This window comes from Eleutherodactylus coqui, chromosome 8 (assembly GCF_035609145.1).
Source record: "Eleutherodactylus coqui strain aEleCoq1 chromosome 8, aEleCoq1.hap1, whole genome shotgun sequence".
In the NCBI taxonomy this organism is placed as follows: Eukaryota; Metazoa; Chordata; class Amphibia; order Anura; family Eleutherodactylidae; genus Eleutherodactylus; species Eleutherodactylus coqui.
The window spans coordinates 34,751,029-34,770,632 of NC_089844.1; the positions used below are offsets into that span (position 1 = coordinate 34,751,029).

At 45.5% G+C, this 19,604-nt stretch overlaps 1 protein-coding gene across 6 annotated transcripts in view; it reads right to left on the minus strand.

Annotated features, from left to right (window-relative positions):
* Positions 1-18,189, minus strand: part of CFAP65 (cilia and flagella associated protein 65) — an 85,892-nt gene extending 67,703 nt beyond the window's left edge. For 5 of the 6 annotated variants that reach the window (XM_066575487.1, XM_066575484.1, XM_066575482.1 and 2 more), the window contains exons 1-10: positions 18,139-18,189; positions 14,956-15,080; positions 13,302-13,486; positions 12,303-12,405; positions 9,316-9,482; positions 6,507-6,706; positions 5,415-5,554; positions 4,254-4,476; positions 2,378-2,643; positions 2,084-2,284 (exon numbers count right to left, since the gene is read on the minus strand). In XM_066575487.1, coding sequence (XP_066431584.1) covers positions 2,084-2,284; positions 2,378-2,643; positions 4,254-4,476; positions 5,415-5,554; positions 6,507-6,706; positions 9,316-9,482; positions 12,303-12,405; positions 13,302-13,486; positions 14,956-15,033 — 1,563 coding nt within the window. In that variant the 5' untranslated portion in view covers positions 15,034-15,080; positions 18,139-18,189. Of the gene's footprint in view, positions 1-2,083; positions 2,285-2,377; positions 2,644-4,253; positions 4,477-5,414; positions 5,555-6,506; positions 6,707-9,315; positions 9,483-12,302; positions 12,406-13,301; positions 13,487-14,955; positions 15,081-18,127 lie in introns of all 6 variants that reach the window. The other variant, XM_066575483.1, reaches the window with a different exon arrangement.
* Positions 18,190-19,604: the final 1,415 nt, after the last annotated feature.

The window sequence follows — 19,604 nt, forward strand, 5'->3', positions numbered from 1 at the left end:
CCAATCATTTAATTATTTTTTTTCTTTAAAACTTCATAAAAATTCTGATCTTGACTTGTAATAATGTTGCCATCCAATAGGTGGTGCTGCATCTCCTTCCATGTGCAGGTTGAAGGAGAGATAAGACACATCATAAAACTGTCACATTCCTGAGCTCAGTGGACTGATTAAGTATTTATGTCTCAGCTCAGTTGTTTTAAATTTTGAGTGCAAAATAATCTGAAATTTCTGTGTGTGAACAATTGTATTTCACTCAGGAGGAGGTGTCCTCTCTGCATTTGTGTATTATATATGTGCCCCATCCAAACCAGTTCCATTTTAACCTGAGAAAGGATCAATAGAGGATCTGAAAACTTGCTGAACATCATGTATTTTTGTTAGCCATTAACAAAGGTCTCATATCTACAAGATTACTTGGTTTTTCTCACTGAGAACAATCACACTTGAGTCCTAAATGATCGGACAGCTTTTGGCGGTTTTGGACATATAGAGGTTTTTCTTAATGAATCTGCCCAAAGAGGCGCTGCTGTGTTTTTTGCAGCATTTTTCACAGTGTTTTCTCTTATTTTGGCCGAAACACCACAGATGTTACTCTTAAAATTTGCTTCAGAGTGAAATATAAATTGTTCTACATGCAAAACCTATTTCTTTGTGACTTTTTATGTCCATTTTTGGGGTCATTGATGCACTTTGGAAAATCCAGTTTGCTCTGGGAATGGCATTTTTGGGGGTTTTGTTGCCATAGACCTCAATGTGTTTTTTATCTATCATGTAAAAATGCATTGGGTTTAATTGCTACATGTCTTTTGTGTTGTTTTTCACACGACAAACCATGATTCAAAGAGAAATGTGCAAATTTTAGGGTTTATATATTACGTATTTCCTCAGGTTTTTGCCACAAATTTGCTATAGCTTAGGATCAAAATCTGGGGCGATAAATTCTGAGGAGACTGAAAATACCCTTATGCCTCATGTCCACGGGGGGATCGGATTCCGCATGCAGGAGCCGGCAGCGGAATCCAACCCTGTCAGCAGCTGAGGACACTGCTTACCTGTCCGGGTCTTCTATTTTCTTCACTGCGGATGTGTGTGGAAGAGCCAGCCGGCGCGGATCCGAACATGGGCAGTGGAGTTTTTTTTTTTAAACAAATCAATCCGCTGCTTTCCTATGGGCGGCTTGATTTGCGAATCACAACCACACCCGCTTGCTAATGACTGACAAATGCAGACGCCATACATTGCACATACTGCACTTCCGTCACACTTCCGGAATTGATGGAACTGATGTGCCCTGCTCCGGTCCAGATGTAGCAACTCAGCTTTAGGCCGGTCTCACATGAGCGAGTCATATTCCGTGGTCGGGAGGCCTGCAGCGGATTCCAGCTTGAGCCCCGCTGGTGCATTGTGGATGACCTTGGAGGCTCGCAGGCGGTCATGCACAGTACAGTTTTTTTTTTTTTTTTAGTTATATTTCCCGCGCCGTCGCCAAGTGATGGCGTGGGTACCCACAATCCATTCGCAATGTTAATTATGTATAGGCTGCACAGATTCCGTGGCAAAATAGAGCATGGTGCAATTTTTCTACAGCTCATGGAATACACAATTCGTATCCGAGACTGTGAATGAAAAAAGTATGTGGAACTCACAGTATCTGGAGATGCCATTTATTAGCAGAGAGGAGTGATCTGTGCAGAAGGAGGAAGAAAGACCTCAGATCAGGCCAGCAAGAAAAATGCCAATTAGTCTGTTTGAAACTAATAAGCATACCGTGCGTGCTGAGGGATAACAGTGATTTGGGGTAATGGAGTCAGGGGGAAGAGCAGAAATGGCGCGGTTATACTTGTCTTTCAATCCCTCATTTGTGTTATGGTTTGTTTATGATGTGAATTTAAGGTGAAAGACTTCCTTTAAGGCATTTTGATAAAGATTTTTTAAGCCAAAACTTGTAGTGGATTCATTAAGAGAGAAATAGATTTATATCTTCCCTCCCTTTATGATCCACTCCCAGAAATGGCTTCAAAACCATCATCCACATGACAGTTGTTAAACCACTCTTATGCAGCATTCCCAATACAATAGTGACCTCTTCTAGGAGGGCGAGAGCACCAGTGCTGTCTGTGCCGAGCTTCCCGCTTTCCAAAGCGGCATCCAAAATGTCAGGAGGGTAGACAGACAGACCACGTGCCGTATTAGTTCTGTACGTGGACAGATGTTGCGGAAGCAAGATGGCAGGTTTATCCATATCCGAGTGACAAGTGCCAATCAAATCCACAAACTGAGGATCCTAGACAAAGCAGAAGAAACCCGTCATCTATAAGTGTCCTGAAATGCGAGCTAAATCCTAAGAGTAGGCATTTATTCCTGGTTATGGAGGTACCTGGTGATGGATGAGACAGGCGACCCTCCGGTAGTACGGCATTCGGTGCACTGGAGCGAAGGTGATCTTTATACTCTGACTCTCCTTGGGACCCAGTTTCCCATAAAGAAGGTCGAAGGAGAAAACACTTTCAGTGCTGTCAATGTCAAACTGGTAGACCGCGGACACATCTGAGGTGTTGGTGACTTCTAGGGTTCGTAGAACCTTCTCCCCCAATTGCAACAAGCCAAAATTCACTAACGACATCTGGAGAGACACACAGGGCCCTGCAAAAAAAAAATCACCCAATTATAAAATAAATACTCTGCAACTGAGATAAATATCTGATTGATTTCAATGTATCAGTCAATCCTCACCCATAAACTTAGTAATGACCCTCATCTGTAGTCGGAGTCCCTCCCTTAGGGCATCCAAAACTGGTACAATTAGCTGTCTTTACTTGGTTGCCATAGGTTCTAGACCATCTTCTCACCTCTACATAGAGCTGGCTATAAACATCAGTAACTGCTGGTCAAACGGTCCTGTCTGCCATGTATATTTATTTCAATAGGAATATGGGATAAACAGCTGCCATATAACAAGGCACCGCTTATCTCATACAAGAGCAAAAGATCAGACAGGTTGAAATCTAACCATCCAACTTACTCCGTTCATTCAAAGCCTTGAGTCTGGTGACACCAGTAGCCATCAAACCCTTATTCATTGCTGCAGTATGCTACTAGCTAAAGGGGTTTTCCAGCATTAAACTATTAATTGGTCTATCGTCAGGATATCAATAGTAGATCAGAGAGCGTACACTCAGGATCCCCGTCAATCAGCTTATTGCTAGAACACAGCGCTTTTGCATAGAGGCAGGAAGCAGATAACTCCGTTCCCACTGCAGTGACCCAGCTTGGTATTACAGGCAACGCTCCCATTCACTTCAATACATGTGATACCAAACCTGGCCACTGTAGAGAAAACAGAGCTGTCTACTTCCAGAATAAATCAGTTCTGTGCATGAGCGCACGGATAGGCCATCAATAGTTAAAAGCTGGAAAACTCCTTTAAAGGAATTGACCATCTTATACATAATAAGTGCAGGGCAGTAGATTTTCGATACTTTGATAACTTAGTAATACAATGAAATTACTAGTTCTGCGTCATTTTCTTGAGTTTCATGAAGCCACAACCTCTCACCATAGAAGTCGTCCACCACTCCATCCTGAACATGGCCACCACTGGAGGGGCACGTGATAGGATCCTGTTCGCCTGTGTCACCGGCTCTGTGCCCGCTTCGGTTTTCTGCTAGTCTAGATCTGCGCTAGTAAGAAAACTAATGGAGGTGCAGTGCTTCTCAGTGGAAGGCTCTGATGGATAGGGTCGCATCACATGCCCCTCCATCAATGGCCATTCTGAAGAAGAAGCGTCAGCACTGTAAGACCGCTCTCACACAGGCGTTTTTTACAGAGTTTTAGTGGGTGTTTGAAACGCCCGATAAAAACGCTGTACTGAGCCTTCACTGATTTCAATGGGGCTTCTCAGACGAACACCGTAGCATTGCCTTCTAACGACTCGCTAAACGCATGCTGTCTGTTCTATTTCAGTGCGTTGCGCCACATCACCAACTGCAATGATGGGACGATGGAGTGTGTTAAAAACACCGTGAAATATGTTTGACATTGCCGTTCCAAAACTCTGTAAAACACAGCATTTTTACAAACACCTGTGTGAGATTGGCCAAAAAGGAGGACAATTCGTATGGCGAGGAAGCGAAGCTTCATAAAACAAGAGTACGGTGCAGAACTGCTAAGCATTGGGGACATGCCTACTCGTGTCTAGAAATACTAATACTGAAAATGTTGCCCTCTTACCACAATATGTAATGAAATGTTACCTTTACACGTCCCAGAGACCTTCAGCACCGAGCTAATGAGATTCCCAGCTGGAATAACGCGGAAATAGTCCACACTCTCCATGCCCACGATACGCGGACGAAACTGCAGGGGAACTCTCTGCTTTCCTTGAGCGGGAACTACCCCGTGGGTAACTTCACAAAAAAAGTTACAGTCCACTTGGGAAGCCCGTTTCTCTCTTGCAATACTGAATGGAGAATCTACCTACGGGTGCAAGGACATAAAATCCCCATCAAGTTACACTCAACTGTGGTACACAAGTAGCAAACATTAACTTGACATTTGATGTGTTACATATCATAGTGCAGCCAACCTTAAAGGGAACCAGTCACCAGGTTCATGCTGCCTAAACCACGAGCAACATCAACATGGGACAGATCTGCCCATTCGTATTTTTTTTCTGAAATGCTGCAGCATTAACTGGTGGATGAGCTCTTGCGTTGAGGGGTGGGCTGTGCCAGGTTCTCCTCAGCCGCAGCATCAAGAGTGACAGCTCTTCTTTATGATTGTGTATAGGGAGAGGGCTCTCAGTCTCGAGGACGCAGACGGGGAGAGCGTCACGCAGCTAGCCTTTTGGACTGTTGCAGCTCCAAGTCAACCTTCTAAGTATGTTTGTTCTAAAACGCAGCAGCATTTAAGAATAAAATATACAGGGGCCGAATGGGCTTATCTGTCCTGGATTCATACTGCCCGTGGTCCGGGTGGAATGAACCTGGTGACAGGTTCACTTGAAATTCATGTCTGAAATATCAAATGTTAATCGAAAATGTCAACTTCAATTTGTTCACCAAGCTATTTTTTTGGTAGGCAAAATGCTAAAATAAAAAATAAGCTATACTCATTGGTTTGATCGCCCCACTCCAACGCGGTCACTCTAGTCCTCAACCGCTGGGTTTTGTTTACTTGCTGATGTGCCCATATACACGTGTCCGCCGCAGACAATCACTGGCCTCAGCGGTGTATGATGTAAGTCCACTTAGGTCAATTATCGGCTGCAGTGTTTTGTGGGTGTATATGGGGACATCCTCACTACAAACATGTAGACAAAGCCCAATCTGACAAGGAGCTCTCTGTAGATGGCTGTCACCCATCCATTACATATAATACATTTATATATTCCTGGGCTATACTAATGGACGTACCATAGACAGGTTGTGTATTTCAATGATTTTCTCCAACACCATGCTCACTGCAACTGAGCCGAAATCCAGAAGTGGCCCCTCTTCTTCCTTCTTATCAGAGGACTCTTCTGGCACCGTCACTAGGAGATGGGGATACTTCGCTACAACAAGGAACAGAGTAAAGTTACAGAAATGTCAACTGGAATTACAAAGCTATAAGACAGAGAAACAACTGGAAGCTCCTGTACCCCAATGCCAAACCTATAACAGGCCCATCAACTATCATGTGCCATTTATGATATTAGTATGTTTGCATGTAGCGGGGGGGGGGGGGGGGGGGGGGGCGGGGGAGTCTGACTTTGAGTAATAGGGACAGGCCATTTTGGCTTCTTCCCGCCTGCATTATGGAGAGTGACAGCTCTTTCTCCTTTTGTGTATAGGGGAAGAGCTGTCACTCTAGTAGAGGCGGGCGTGGAGAGGCTGGTTTGGTGCTCCCCAATGACTCGGAGCGCCCTTCTGAGTATGTTTATACTGGAGTTGCTTTAAGTAATTTTTATCAAAGTTCTTTGCAAAGTGACAACTATGATTGTGAGTCAGAAATGTGTTTAGAGACGCTGTCAAGTCCCTTCCCCCGCTCTTCTTGCTTACACAGCAGGGGGCGACATGGAATATAGGACAGATCTCTCTCACTCTCTCCCCCGCTATCCCCCACCGCCCCCCCCCCCCCTCCGAGCACGCTTGGACAAGAATGCAGTTACTCGAGAAGAGCAGGCTCGCTCGAGTAACTGACTTATCCGAGCGTGCCCGCTCATCTCTAATCATAACCTCTGGCATTATCAATGCACCCACATAACACGCTAATCCGATATTTGTGAAATATCCTAAGAGTGAAGGGACCCCAGTAGTAAGTGATCTGCTGTCAGATGATGAAGTAATGGGACCCAGTATCACATCAATGCTTACTGGAGAACCTACTAAGTCCAACCATGCCCAGGTAGGATACTAGTATAGTATCTGAATACAATATATCCCATTCATCATCTATAAGCATAATGTTCTGGGGTAGTAACTCAGGACTGCACTTGGTCAACACTCGGTTTCACTTCTTCTTACCTAATGCGGTCAACTGGATGATCCTCTTATGTTCCTCCTGTCCACCAAAGTGACATGTCGCAGCCGTATTATACACAAGGGCAATCTTTGGTTGGAACACAACTTTGGTCCGAGCTTCACATCTGGGATCCAGAACTCCACTAGCTGGTGTCAGCAGGAACGGCTCAGGCACATCCCAATGGAACCGAGTTGGCAAGTCACTGAAGAGCCAAAATGTTACTTAGCCACATGCCAACTTTGTCTACGTAATGAGGCATTCTTGTTCCTGCCAACAGTATTAAAGGGGTTGGGTCTACAAGCACAACAGCTTTTAGAATGCAGGCTCCAGGATGAGCAGCTGATTGCCTCGGATCTTGCTCTTGCTACTTATGGTAAAAGCCAAGGCCAACCAAGATTTTACTCTGCAGCGGCTTGGAAAGGGAAATGTAGTATTGCAAGAAAGAACAAAGTCCGCCAGAATGGGAGCCATTCTTAATGAGTACCTATCCATTTTGGGCAGACAGGGGGTCCCAAGCAAGGGCACATGATCACGAGTTGTGCTCTTAGCACAAGCCCTTTAACACCTTAGTGACTGCCAATATGCCTTTTTATGGTGACTACCAATGGGCTTTAAACCTATACATACACTTTTTATGGCGGTGCAGTATTAAACCCTTTTGTGCCGCGATCAATAGCTATTCCTGCATGTAAGTAAGTGACGGGGGAGTGGGCTCCCCTTGTCACACATTAGCACCCTACGATGAAATCATGAGGTGGCGATGGGTTCCCATAGCAGCTGGAAGCCTGATAAAGTCTACCATGTTACTCAACCAATCAGAACCTGCCTCCAGCAGAGTATAGTAGGCTGCTGTCATAAGCATAATACAGTGCACTACAGAAGTAATGCAGTGTACTATGCTAGCAAATGAAGCATAGCATCTTCAAGTCCCTTTGAGGGACTATAAAGTAGTGTAAAAAAGTACAATAAAGTTTTATGTAAAAAAATACACATTTTATCTGACAAAAACACTTTTTAAATAAAAAAAATAAAATATGCATAATAGAGATCGCTGCATTCGTAACAACCTGAACAGCGAAAATATTTTGTTATTTATCATGCATTGTGATTAACGTGAAAGTAATTTTAAAAAAATGTCAGAATTACAATTTTTGGTCTGTTTGCCTCACAAAAAACGCAATAAAAAGCGATCCAAAAGTTGCATGTACCCCAAAATGATAAAAATTAACACTTATCCCTAGCAAGACCGCACATGGCTCAGTGGGTGGAAAAATTTTTTAAAAGTTACTGGTCTTAGAATGTGGTGATGTAAATAATTGTTTTTCGTTAAAGCGTTCTTATTGAAGGGTCATTACTTGGCATCCCTGTAATCGTAATGACCCCCAGAATAAGGTTAAAATATCATTTATGCTACACAGGGAAGGCTGTAAAAAGAATTAAAACATTTTTTGCTAATCCTACCTCCCCCCAAAAAAGAATAAAAAGCGATTAAATAGTCGGCTATACCCCAAAATGGTGCCAATAAAAAACGACAGGTTGTTCCGCAAAAAACACGCCCTCATAAGTAGCAGCAAATTAAAAAAAACCTATATAAGGCCTCATGTCCACGGGAAAATCAGGCCCGATACGGATTCTCCATGGAGAATCCGTAGCGGGTCCCTCCTGCCCCGCGGACATGAGCGCTTAAAATAGGAATTTAACAGAATTAACTCACCCGCAGCGGGCCGGGAGGGTCTTCTCTTCCTCACGATCGGATCTTCTTTTTCGGCCGGCGGATGAACTCGGCACGCCGGCGGCACGTCGCCGGGATGCCGCGCGCATGCGTCGGGCACATCTGCCGAGCCGAAGCAAGAAAGATCCGGCCGTGAGGAAGAAAAGACCCTCCCGGCCCGCTGCGGGTGAGTTAATTCTTATTTTAGGTCTCCCGCGGATCTGGACGGCTTCCATAGGCTTCAATAGAAGCCTGCGGGAGCCGTCCCCGCGGGAGACCCGCACGAAAATGGAGCATGGTCCAGATTTTTTCATGCTCCAATTTTTTTAAATTCACTTTTATTGACCATCCGCGGGTATTTATCTACCCCGCGGGTGGTCAATGCATCCCTATGGGGTGCGGATCCGCGGACAGGAGAAGAGTTAAAATCCGCTGCGGATTTTAATTCTTCTTTTACCCGTGGACATGAGGCCTAAGGGTGCATTCAGACGACCGTATATTCACACCGGCCGATATACGGCGTCTCTTTCTGCAGGGGGAGGAGGCTGGAAGAGCCGGGAGCAGTGCTCTGAGCTCCCGCCCCCTCTCTACCTCCTCTCCACCCATAACTTAGCCCCGCACCCGTTTCACCTCCTCTCATTGCAAATAGTGTAAAGGGGTGGAGAGGAGGCAGAGAGGGAGCGGAAGCTCAGAGCACTGCTCCCGGATCTTCCAGCCTCCTCCCCCTGCAAAGAGAGACGCCGTATATCGGCGTATATACGGTCATCTGAATGCTGTAATCGGGCTGATCCAGAGAACAACGTCTCCATGATTCTTTTAGCGCACGGTGAACGCCATAAAAACGAAACCCAAAAAATAATGGTGGAATTTCAGTTTTTTTTATCCCAAAGTCTTGCCATTAAACTTTTGCAACAAAAAAACAAGCCTTCATACATATGGCTATGTTGTCAAAATATTTTTAAAAAGTTATGGCTCTTTATATGCGACAATGTAAAAACTAAAACTGTTTGGTCATCAAGGTGCAAAATAGGCAGTAAAGAGTTAAAGAGTCATAATTCAGATTATGGATTCTGAACATACTAGGGGGAGCGATCACTTACCTTCCATTACGCATAACGAACGAGGCCTCTGATGTGTCGTACACAGCGCAGGTGGAAAGACTAAGCTCTTCGGGGAAGATCAGCTCATGGCGGGGGAGGGTGGCACGTAGCGCCACAGAGAAACTGCCATCTTCTGCCTCAAAAGTGATTGCATCCTCATAATCCCGCTATAAACCGGCATCAAAAGACAACAAGGGTCAAAACGGATGACAGCCAAAACACGTGTAAAAGATGGGATGCATCGCAAACACTTTTGGGGACGTTTCTTTTATTTTGCTTCATTTTTGCAACATGCGTTTTTTCTGCCATTTTTCAAATCCTATAAGGAAGCCTATGAGAAAAAACTACACAAAAAATGCCAAACCCAAAAACGCTACGTATGTATTGCTTCAGACTCATTACGCAAACAAAACCGCCTATTCCCTGCATATTTCAGCCCTTCCACGTTATTCATGCAGAAATACGCAATGTTTTTTACATGCGTAAAAAAATACACGGAAGGGCCCACTGATTAGATGCGCAAATACGCAGTGAATATGCCAATATCCTGAATATTCACTGCATATTTCCGCAGGTCCATTAACTTCAATGGGCTTTTTCAGCATGTAATGCCCACCAAAATAGGCCATGTTGCATATTTTTTGGAGCAACCAAAAGCCTGTAGTAATCAGCAGTAACTGATGCGAATGTCTGTGTCCCCCTCTAAAGAGCTTGTTAGGTAGGATCCATCACAGGAAAACTGAAAAACCTGACTAATTTAAGAGCAATAAGGGTCCGTTTAGACGAGACGATGTCTCATTTGCACGAGGTAACGATGTCAGAGTTGCTCAGGCAGCTGTTTGGGCCTCATTCACATGAGCGTTTTTACGTGGCTATTTAGCTGAGAAAATACATCGGCCGAAAATCGTGACCATGTGAAGCATGAAATTCCAATGCATTCATTCACATGATTTTTGAGCGCATAAAAAAGATTTTTATGCGCCATCAAAGCTAGAACATCGGCGGACGAAAAGGACAATTTTCGGTCAGTGATTTTTCACGCTGCGTGAAAAGATAAGTCTTGACCTATCTTTTGCTGAAAAACGCTGGTAGCTCCCACAGACTCCTACGGGAGCAGGGGGGGGAAAAGGGAGGGGGAGGGAGGTTACCTGCATCCGGCACTCGGAAAGACAGCTGCAGCTATTTAAGCTATTAGAAGGTATTTCAAGGATTTCTGCCCACTGAAGGAATTCCGCGCTGCAGCGTATTTTTCCCGCAATACAGCCAGTGTGAATGGATGAGAAAACACTAATTAAGCTCGGGACTAGAGATGAGTGAGCCTACTTGGTAAGGCAGTTACTCAAGTGAGATCTCTCTCACTCTTCCTCCCGCTCCGCTCCCCCCCGCCCCCTCCAGCCCACACGAGCCTGCTCGGATCCCTAAGCAGTTACTCGAGAAGAGCGATGCTCGCTCGAGTAACTGCCTTACCGAGTAGCCTCGTTCATCTCTACTCGGGACTCAATTGTGGCTCTTCATCACTAATGCGATTTTACGGCACATGCAGGCGGCCGTAAAACCACATGCACTCCTGTGAATGAGGGCTTAGACAGGCAATGTAGAGAGGAGGAACTAGGCAGCATTCATTTGAAGTCTTCTTTATTAAATAGCCATGAGAAAGCAAGCAGCTGCTGCTTGCTTTCTCATGGCTATTTAATAAAGAAGACTTCAAATGAATGCTGCCTAGTTCCTCCTCTCTACATTGCTGATCAACAGTGGACCCAGGGAGTCGGGACCCTAACTGGGCTATTGCATTGTACCTTGCACCAGCGGTGTGGCTGAACCCTTGGAGTGCTGCTGTGTTTCTTTTTTTCTTTTTTTCTTCCTGTGGCTTAGACAGGCAGATACAATGTTGGCTCGAACAAACGAGTAATCATTCAGCCCTTCATATTCACTATACAAGTGAATGAGAACAACTGAATGAGCGCTGTTTAACACGAAAATAAGTGAACGAGCAAAGAATGAACAACAAACAAAAAGTGAATGATTTATCGTTCGTCATTCTATCGTGGCCGTATTTAGACTGAACAATTATCCTTCACTTCGGCTCGTTTGAATGATTTTTTGAACAATAATCGTTTCGTGTAAAAGGAGCTAGTCAGAACCGAGATCACATGACCACCTGGGGATAAAGAGGCCCGGAGTTTTAGACAGAAAGGAATAACTAACCAGGGCAACACTAGTTCACTTACATGGTGAATGAAAAAAAAGAAAAAACATTTTCTGGCCAAAACCCCTCCAAAATATATTTAAATGTTACAAAATGAAAGCATAAACACGATGAAAAACACATGAAATACATGTTTGTTTGTTTTTTTCAAACATTTAAAAACACATAAAAAGTAGTGCATGTGAAGGAGGCCTACTGGGAGCTTTCTGGTTTTATATATACTTTCAGTCTCAATTCCTTGTTATTTTCATGATCTCTGCTTGCTGTAAGTGAATGGAAGTTATGAGACAAAAATTTGTACAGGGACGGGAGAGGTGAGCCGTGTTACCTGGTGCTTAACTGCGCTCGTTCCTGAGGCGGCTCTTCATACTTTCAAGATGGCCGTGGTGCTTCTTAGACTACCTGATTCACACTGAGCACTAGTGGTGCATCAGCAGTCTATGGTATTACACATTGCTCTGTTTGGCTATCCGCGGGGGTCTCAGCACCCAGATTCTCACTGATCAAAATTTCTGATAAGTCATTATGTTATGCCAGAAGTTTTTTAAAAGTATACTAACACAAGCGATTTTCTCATGCGACTTCTGTCCGATTCCTAGATGGACAGAACCTGAGACGTAGGGTGCAACTCACTATCGTGGGAATATAGCCTTATACTTTCATTTACATGGCACGTTATTTCAACTACAACCACAAGATGGCGGCGTTAGTCCAACAACTAAAAACTACAAAAATTTGAGCAATTTAAACAAACCTAGATCAGGGAGTCAGCAAGTCATACCTTCTCCAGGGGTCTGAATGTAATCGGGAGAGAAAAGGACGTTCCTGCACTCAGAGTGACGGTCTGCGGGAAGAGAGTCTTGAAGAAGGTGGTAACTGGAGGACTGTGGGAGAAACAGATTGCAGTTTTTTATAGTGTGCATGCGCTCAGCCATTCATTGAACTATGATAAATCCCGTTCGTCTGTTTTAGTCCTCGGGCCACACTGACACAAGTGATTTTCTCGCACAAGTTCTGTCCAGTTGCAATATGAACAGATCTCGCAAGAAAGTGACCCATTATTTACTGTGTGTTCATATATACAGATGCAGGTTTTTCTCTTGGACCAAGATAGAAAAAATGCAATATGTCCTATTTTTTGGGGCAATATCGGCCATTATTTTCTATGGAAGCAAAAAAAAAAAAAAAGCATCCCGCTGGCATGCAGATATGCGTTTATTGGACCATTGAGGATATACAATTTTGGTCTGTAACAAAGCGCAGTTTTCACCGTGTGTATGTGCGTGTTACATGCAGGCTTGCTGTATTTTTTGACACCGTGTTAAAAAAAAAAAAGAAACGCAAGAAGGCCCAAATGATATCAGTTTTATCAAAACTCACAGAAAACAGGGTAAGCAAAAAAACCCTGCAGGGAACATGCATACTAATGAGTGTTCGCTATTTTTTTACATTCCCATAGACTCTAATGGGGGATTACTGTCTGTGAATATGGACCATAATAAAACATGCTGCGTTTTTTTTCCCTTATGTTCATCGGTACACGTAAATAACACATATCTGAATACAGTAGTTTAATTCAATGGGTCCATGAGTGACAGAAAATATGGGCCCTATGTGCAAAAAATAAATCTATAGATTGCCCCCTAGTGGTGGTAACAGGTAGCTGAACTTTATAAACAAACGTTTCTGTGTAGGGGGATAGTTTTCTGTAGTAAAAAAATCTAATAATTTACACGTATCTGTTAGATCGGGGGGAGGGCGGCACACTGGTTATCGTCACCTGAATCTTATCTTCTGTGTTCTCAGCCGGACATTCTTCAGGATCAGAGTCTTGGTGCTCTCCTTTCCTAGCTCCCACTTCTGCCAGTGTAGACACCTGCACACCTCAAACCCCAAGATGCTGTCCTTTTCCTTCATCTTCCGGAGCATGCGAGGCCGTGGCGGTTCCTCAGAGGGGATGTGTCTCTGTAATATATGGAAGAGGAGATCTCAGCACAAATACTTTATCTAGTAGTGTTATATATACGGCCAAGTTCACACACAGATTCATCATGTGGATTATGAAGCCGGTACGCCGACAGCTGCATCTCTTTAGAATCCCAATGATTTCAATGGGAATTCGCTCTGTAGCTCGTATAAACCCTACCCCAAAAATAAGCCCTGGCTACATTGCAAAAAAAAAAAAACAATACATGGAGTACCAGGCGCTGTCCACTCCGCCGCACCTCTCCTCCAGAAGTTTCGGCACACTTATCTGTAGTGTACAGCCAGCGCTTCCTGGTTCAAAAACCCCGCCTTCAGGAAGCTCTGGCTCTGATTGGTGGTCTTACAACCTTTTTTACGCACCCTATTCATTTCAATGGACAATGCAAGGCATCAAAAACGTGCTGAACCCCAAAAAATAGAACAGAAAGCGTTTGCTCTAGTGCGCATTATAAACTCTGCGCTAAAACACTCATCTGAGAAGCCCCATTGAAATAAATGGAGGCTTAGAGCAGCGTTTTAAGGTCGGCATTAAAAATGCCCGCTAAACGGTGTAAAAAAACCTCCTGTGTGAAAGTGCCTTGGGCTGCCTTCACATGGGTGCTAAAATTGCGCAAGATTTGTGCATTTTGGAAACGTACAAATATAAACCCCATTCTTCTGAATGAGTTCATATACATGAGTGATGTTTTCTTACATGACACCACGATGCGGGAAACAAATCGCGGCACGTCCTATCTTGCTGTGTGATCTCGCAGCGCCCATTGTTTTCAAAGGGGCTGGTGGTAATGGGAAAGAAATGGGAGAAACTTTGCGATCCTCTGCCGCGACTGTGACTGCCGTGTTGGAGGATTGCTTCTTCCCCGAAGTGACGCAAGGCTGTTTTACCATGAAAACGCTACACATCCACAGCGAATTCACATGGTGGGGAGCGCGATATGGGGGCGGGATTCACGGCCCAACATCGTGCTCGCTCGTATGAAGTCAGCCTAAAGGCTTTGACTTATATCCCCATTGCTACAAGGCTTGTTAAAAAGTCCGACATTGACTTGCAGGAATGCTGCCTTCCAATAGGTGGCGCTGTAAAGGCATTGTTCCATCTTCCCATTTAAAAAAAAAAAAGAAGTCCCATGATGCATTTTCCGTTGGGTGAGCGCATTTGCTGCATTGAATGGGGCTAAATCTATTTTACGGGTTCACATGCAAATCCACGGTGACCGAAGTATGAGGCTCGGACTGGGATTTCTGCTCCAGATTATTTTGACAGATCGGTGGATCTGTAAAAAATAACCGTGTGAACAAGTCCTCACAGCCGTAGCGACAATGATGAATGCTACTGACTTCCTACAGTCCGCAGGTGTCAAGTGGACACTACGGTCCAGGGACACGACTCTTCTTACATAGGACTGCTAGATACTAAGGACAGTTTATACCTCCGTCTGTGTACTCACCAGTTTGATTGAAGGGTTCTGGCTCTGCCCCCCAAAGGGACAGGAGGCCACAGATCTCACGTGAAGCGGTCCGAGCATCGTACCCCAAAGTATGAAATGAAGAAAACTTCTGTGGAAACTTCAGCCTGCAACAAATCATACTCCACATCACACATCTGCCATCACCGGTATAACAGGGGCTCTAAACCCTCGGAGCACATCAGGCCTGAAATTAAGAAATAAGTCACTTCGTAATTCGAACCTTATTTCTATTTTGTTTACAGTCGCATTTTTTTTCTCGCAACATCGCATCAGTGAAAACATCGCAGATGTGAAGGAAACCATTGAAAAGCACGGGTTTCACAAACATGCGTTTTGTAGTGCTGTCGCATCGACGGAAAATTGCGCGATTTTGTAGCCCGTGTAAAAGCGGCCTAAAACTATATAGAATCAATATACTCACTGTAGCGCCAGACGTCTACTTTGGCGCTCCAACATTTGACAGGTGACGTCTCCATCCCAAAGACCCAGGCCTTCTATTGGCTGCAGTGGTCACATGGGTAAACAATCACGTGATCACTGCAACCACAAGAAAATAATAGACTGGAGTGGTGGCGAGGGGTGCAGGCGAGCAGCACAGCAGCAGGTGGTGATGGTTGGGTGTTATATCTCTAGCATGCGTAAACTAGATGGACCCTCTGAACATCGATTGGGGCATTTAAATGCTGCTGTGAGAATTTAAAGGGTTAACAGCTATGATCAGCTGTTCCGGGAGGGTGTTGGCTGTAAGAAACAGCCGGCACCAGCATTGTATAGAGCGGGATCGACCCCCGATCCCCCTCCATATATACCAAGCGTATCTGTACATCCTGTGTCATTAAGGGGCTAAAGGGGTTTTCCGAGACTAAACTAGTGATGATATATCCTCAGGATAGCTCATAAATATCGATTGGTGGCGATCTACCACTTAGGATCCCTGCCAATCAGCTAATTAAGGAAGTCAGGCGCTTGGGTGAGCATCATCGCCTATTCTCAGGCATGTGATGTCACATTCAGCAGCTTAGTCCAATTCAATTAAATAGAATAGAGCTGCAATACCTGACACAGCCACTATAGAATGTATGGCGCTGTGCCTGGTATGGACTGAAGTGGTTGCAGTGCTATCACTTCAATCGGCTTGTCAGCATGGATCCTGAGCAGTGGACCTCGTCAATCTACTACTAATGACCTGTCCTAAGGATACTTCACCAGTAATTCAATCCCATAAAAGCCCTTTAACCCATTCCTGTGAGGCACCGTAATAGTATGTCACAGGAACTACATCATTCCTGAGAGCTGCCATACTATTACTATGGTGCAATGAGGTGCAGGCTCAGGAACTGTGTCTATGCCATTATTTGTGGGTACCAAAGTTCTGTATTAAATAGCTAGCGCTCTGCGCTAATGGCTGGGATCAGAGATAACTTTGATCCCAGCTGTTTAACCCTTTAGAGGCCACAGGCAATGCTGACCATGGCATCAAAGTGGTTAACAGAAGGGGTGGGCTTCCTCTGTCAGCTCATCAGTTCAGTTCTGTAAGCCCATCGCAAGAGAACAATGGGTTGCCAAGACAGTCGGACCTCCAGTGACCCCATTAACGAGCCGTAGCAAAATATGAATGAAGAAGTGGCGCCCCCGAACCACTATGTGTAATAGCTGGTTATGATGAAAGATTTTTGGGACAATCCCAAGGTATTAGTGTATCTTGATGCCACTGGAAGCTAGAGGTTTGACAGGGGGAATGCCCCTCTCACACCCCCAGCTTCCCATTGGCTCAAGGTCCTACTACCCTGAATCTGTGCCAGAAGCCGGTGGCGCTCACCGAAATAGTCTACCTTCTGTTTACCCCACCCTGTCTCTGCTGGGCGCTTGGCCAATTGCGATGCTCACCTCCCTCGGCTGCGCTGCGGCTGCTGCTCTCCACCAACGCTCTGCTTCCCCGCAGCTCTGGCCATGAGGGGGGGGAGGGGGGGGGGGGTCTGAGACAAGTGCTCCGCCGCACGGGACCACAAACCAACGAGCTAGCCACCCGGTGAATAACAGTGCTGCAGGGACCACGGCACAGCATGCTCACTAACAGCCAATGCGTAGGTAGGGGTGTGACAAGGGCCGTCCTTCTATGTAAGCCCTGTCACACCCCTACCTTTCGGTGGTGTCAAGATACACTAACACCCAATCCCAATGCAGACCTATAGAACCGCTCCTTAAACGGGTTGTCCCACCAAAATACGTTTTACCCCATCCACAGGGGGACAACTGGTTGATTGACGCGGGTTCAATTCCGATCCCGAGATCAGTGGTCCAGAGAGTCCAGGAACGAACAGAGCTGCGGTTGCACACGCACGCTGCTGCTCCATTCATTTTAATGGGACTGTCAGAGTAGCGGAGTTCAAGAGCTCTGCTAGCAGCGGTAGAGCCACGGAAAGGGGCCACAGCGCAAATAAGGGGCGGGCACTTTGTTCATTCCCGAGCGCTCCAGAACCTCATTTTTGGGATGAGTTGGGGTTCCAGTGCTTGGATCCCCCCCCCCCCTCTCTTCCAAGTTATCCCTTATTCTTCCTTCTATTGCTGGGACGACCCCCTCAGAATGGTACGCCCCATGGCGCTTTGAAACAATATGCTGTGCCTTTTTGTGACATTTTTATTAGTGTCTATTAGGCTTTTTCACAGCAAAAATCCCCGCTGGCCGGATGTTAGCCGTAGGTCGATACAAACCGCGACACACGCATTATTATCGTAGCGCTTCTCCTCGCTCGCGGGCTTTTTGTTCCGTGCTCACGAGCGGACGGCTTATTCAGGCGTTTCCACATAGATTTCTCTATTGGAAAAAAATACGCCTGAAGGAAAAAGACGCAAAAATCTGCGTGACGGAAGCAAAACGGAAAAACTGCGCAGTGTTCAGCCGAGAATTCCGCCTATAAAAATCCCATCAAAATACGCGGCTTTCTGCCTCGGTTATTGGCGCGGATCTTGCCCCATTAATCCATGTGCAGGTCCCTAGCAGATAAGGGTCCTGTGTTTATTTATACCCGGTATTACATTATATCACATCATCCCCTGTCCCCCTCCTAGCCGTCAACGTTATAACGTGCCGAAATACAGTAAAACTCAGTCAGACTCGTGAAACTACGTTACCGGAGGTTGAGGTACAAACCCCGAGCTCACCCCGACTCTCCGTCCTCAAGTTTTAGCGGCGGCCATGCTCCGTCTCCTAGGTAACAGGACGCGGCAGTACGTTGCTTGGCAACCACGGAAGCCGCCTAGGATCAAATCTGTGAGAAGGCGAAGCCTGCAGCTTGTAATGTCCTCTATCAGTCATGTACTTCACGTAGAAGAACGCTAAATAGCGCGCCAAGCTGCCTTGCTATGAACTAATTACACTTTATAATATCCTGGGACAACTTAAATTAATGTCTGTCTATGTGTTGTGTGTGTGTATATATATATATATATATATATATATATATATATATATATATATATATATATATATATATAAAATCTAGATAGGCACAATGTATACAATATGTGCTAAGTATATGTATAATACATTTTATATATAATACTTTATATTGTTCAAAATCTAAAAATAGAGATTCCACTACACCGGCCCCCTTTACTTCCACTACAGGCTACATGGTACATGGACTATTTTTATGATCGATTTTCAGACCAAAAGATTCATCTAAAAATCCGTTAGAAACAGCCCCCATTCACTTGGATGAGGTGGGTTTCATCTACTCGTATGCACAGTCACAGTAATAAAAAATCGCAGTATGTCCTATTCTTGTCTAATTCTCGGACGGATATAGTGCAGGTAGATGCGCGGCGTCCCGTACAGCGGACCGCACACGGACGGATATAGTGCAGGTACATACGTGGGGTTCCGTACAGCAGACCGCACACGGACGGATATAGTGCAGGTACATACGTGGGGTTCCGTACAGCAGACCGCACACGGACGGATATAGCACGGGTACACGTGCGGGGTCCCGTACGGCGGATCGCACACGGACGGGATGTGCGTGTTCTGTCCGATCTAAGTTACGCCCAAAGGTCTCGGGTGCAACTTGTTTTCAGTCCGTGTGCAAGTAGCCTAAAGGGTCACCACGAGAGATGAGCGAGTATATTCGCTAAGGCACATTACTCCAGCGAGTAGTGCCTTAGCCAAGTATCTCCCCTCTCGTCTCTAAAGATTCGGGGGGCGGGGAGCGGCGGGGGAGAGCGGGGAGGAACAGAGGGGAGATCTTTCTCTCCCAAACCCCCCCCCCCTCCCCCCCCCGCTCCGCAACTCACCTGTCACCCGCGCCGGCCCCCGAATCTTTAGAGACGACCGGGGAGATACTCGGCTAAGGCACTACTCGCTGGAGTAATGTGCCTTAGCGAGTATACTCGCTCATCGCTAGTCACCACCGATAACTAAGGTGCACACATCAGCTAAACTTTACAACGCACACTGAATGGCCCCTTCATTAGAGCCCCGGCCCGCTCACAATTGGCGCTACATTTTTTGGAAATTCTCCCCGTGACCCCAGAGAGCAACATAAAATCACACGACAAGTTTTCCGTGGATCAGTTTCAGTGCGATTCCACATTAAATGGGAAAATCCAGCGATCTGAGCAACGAGGCC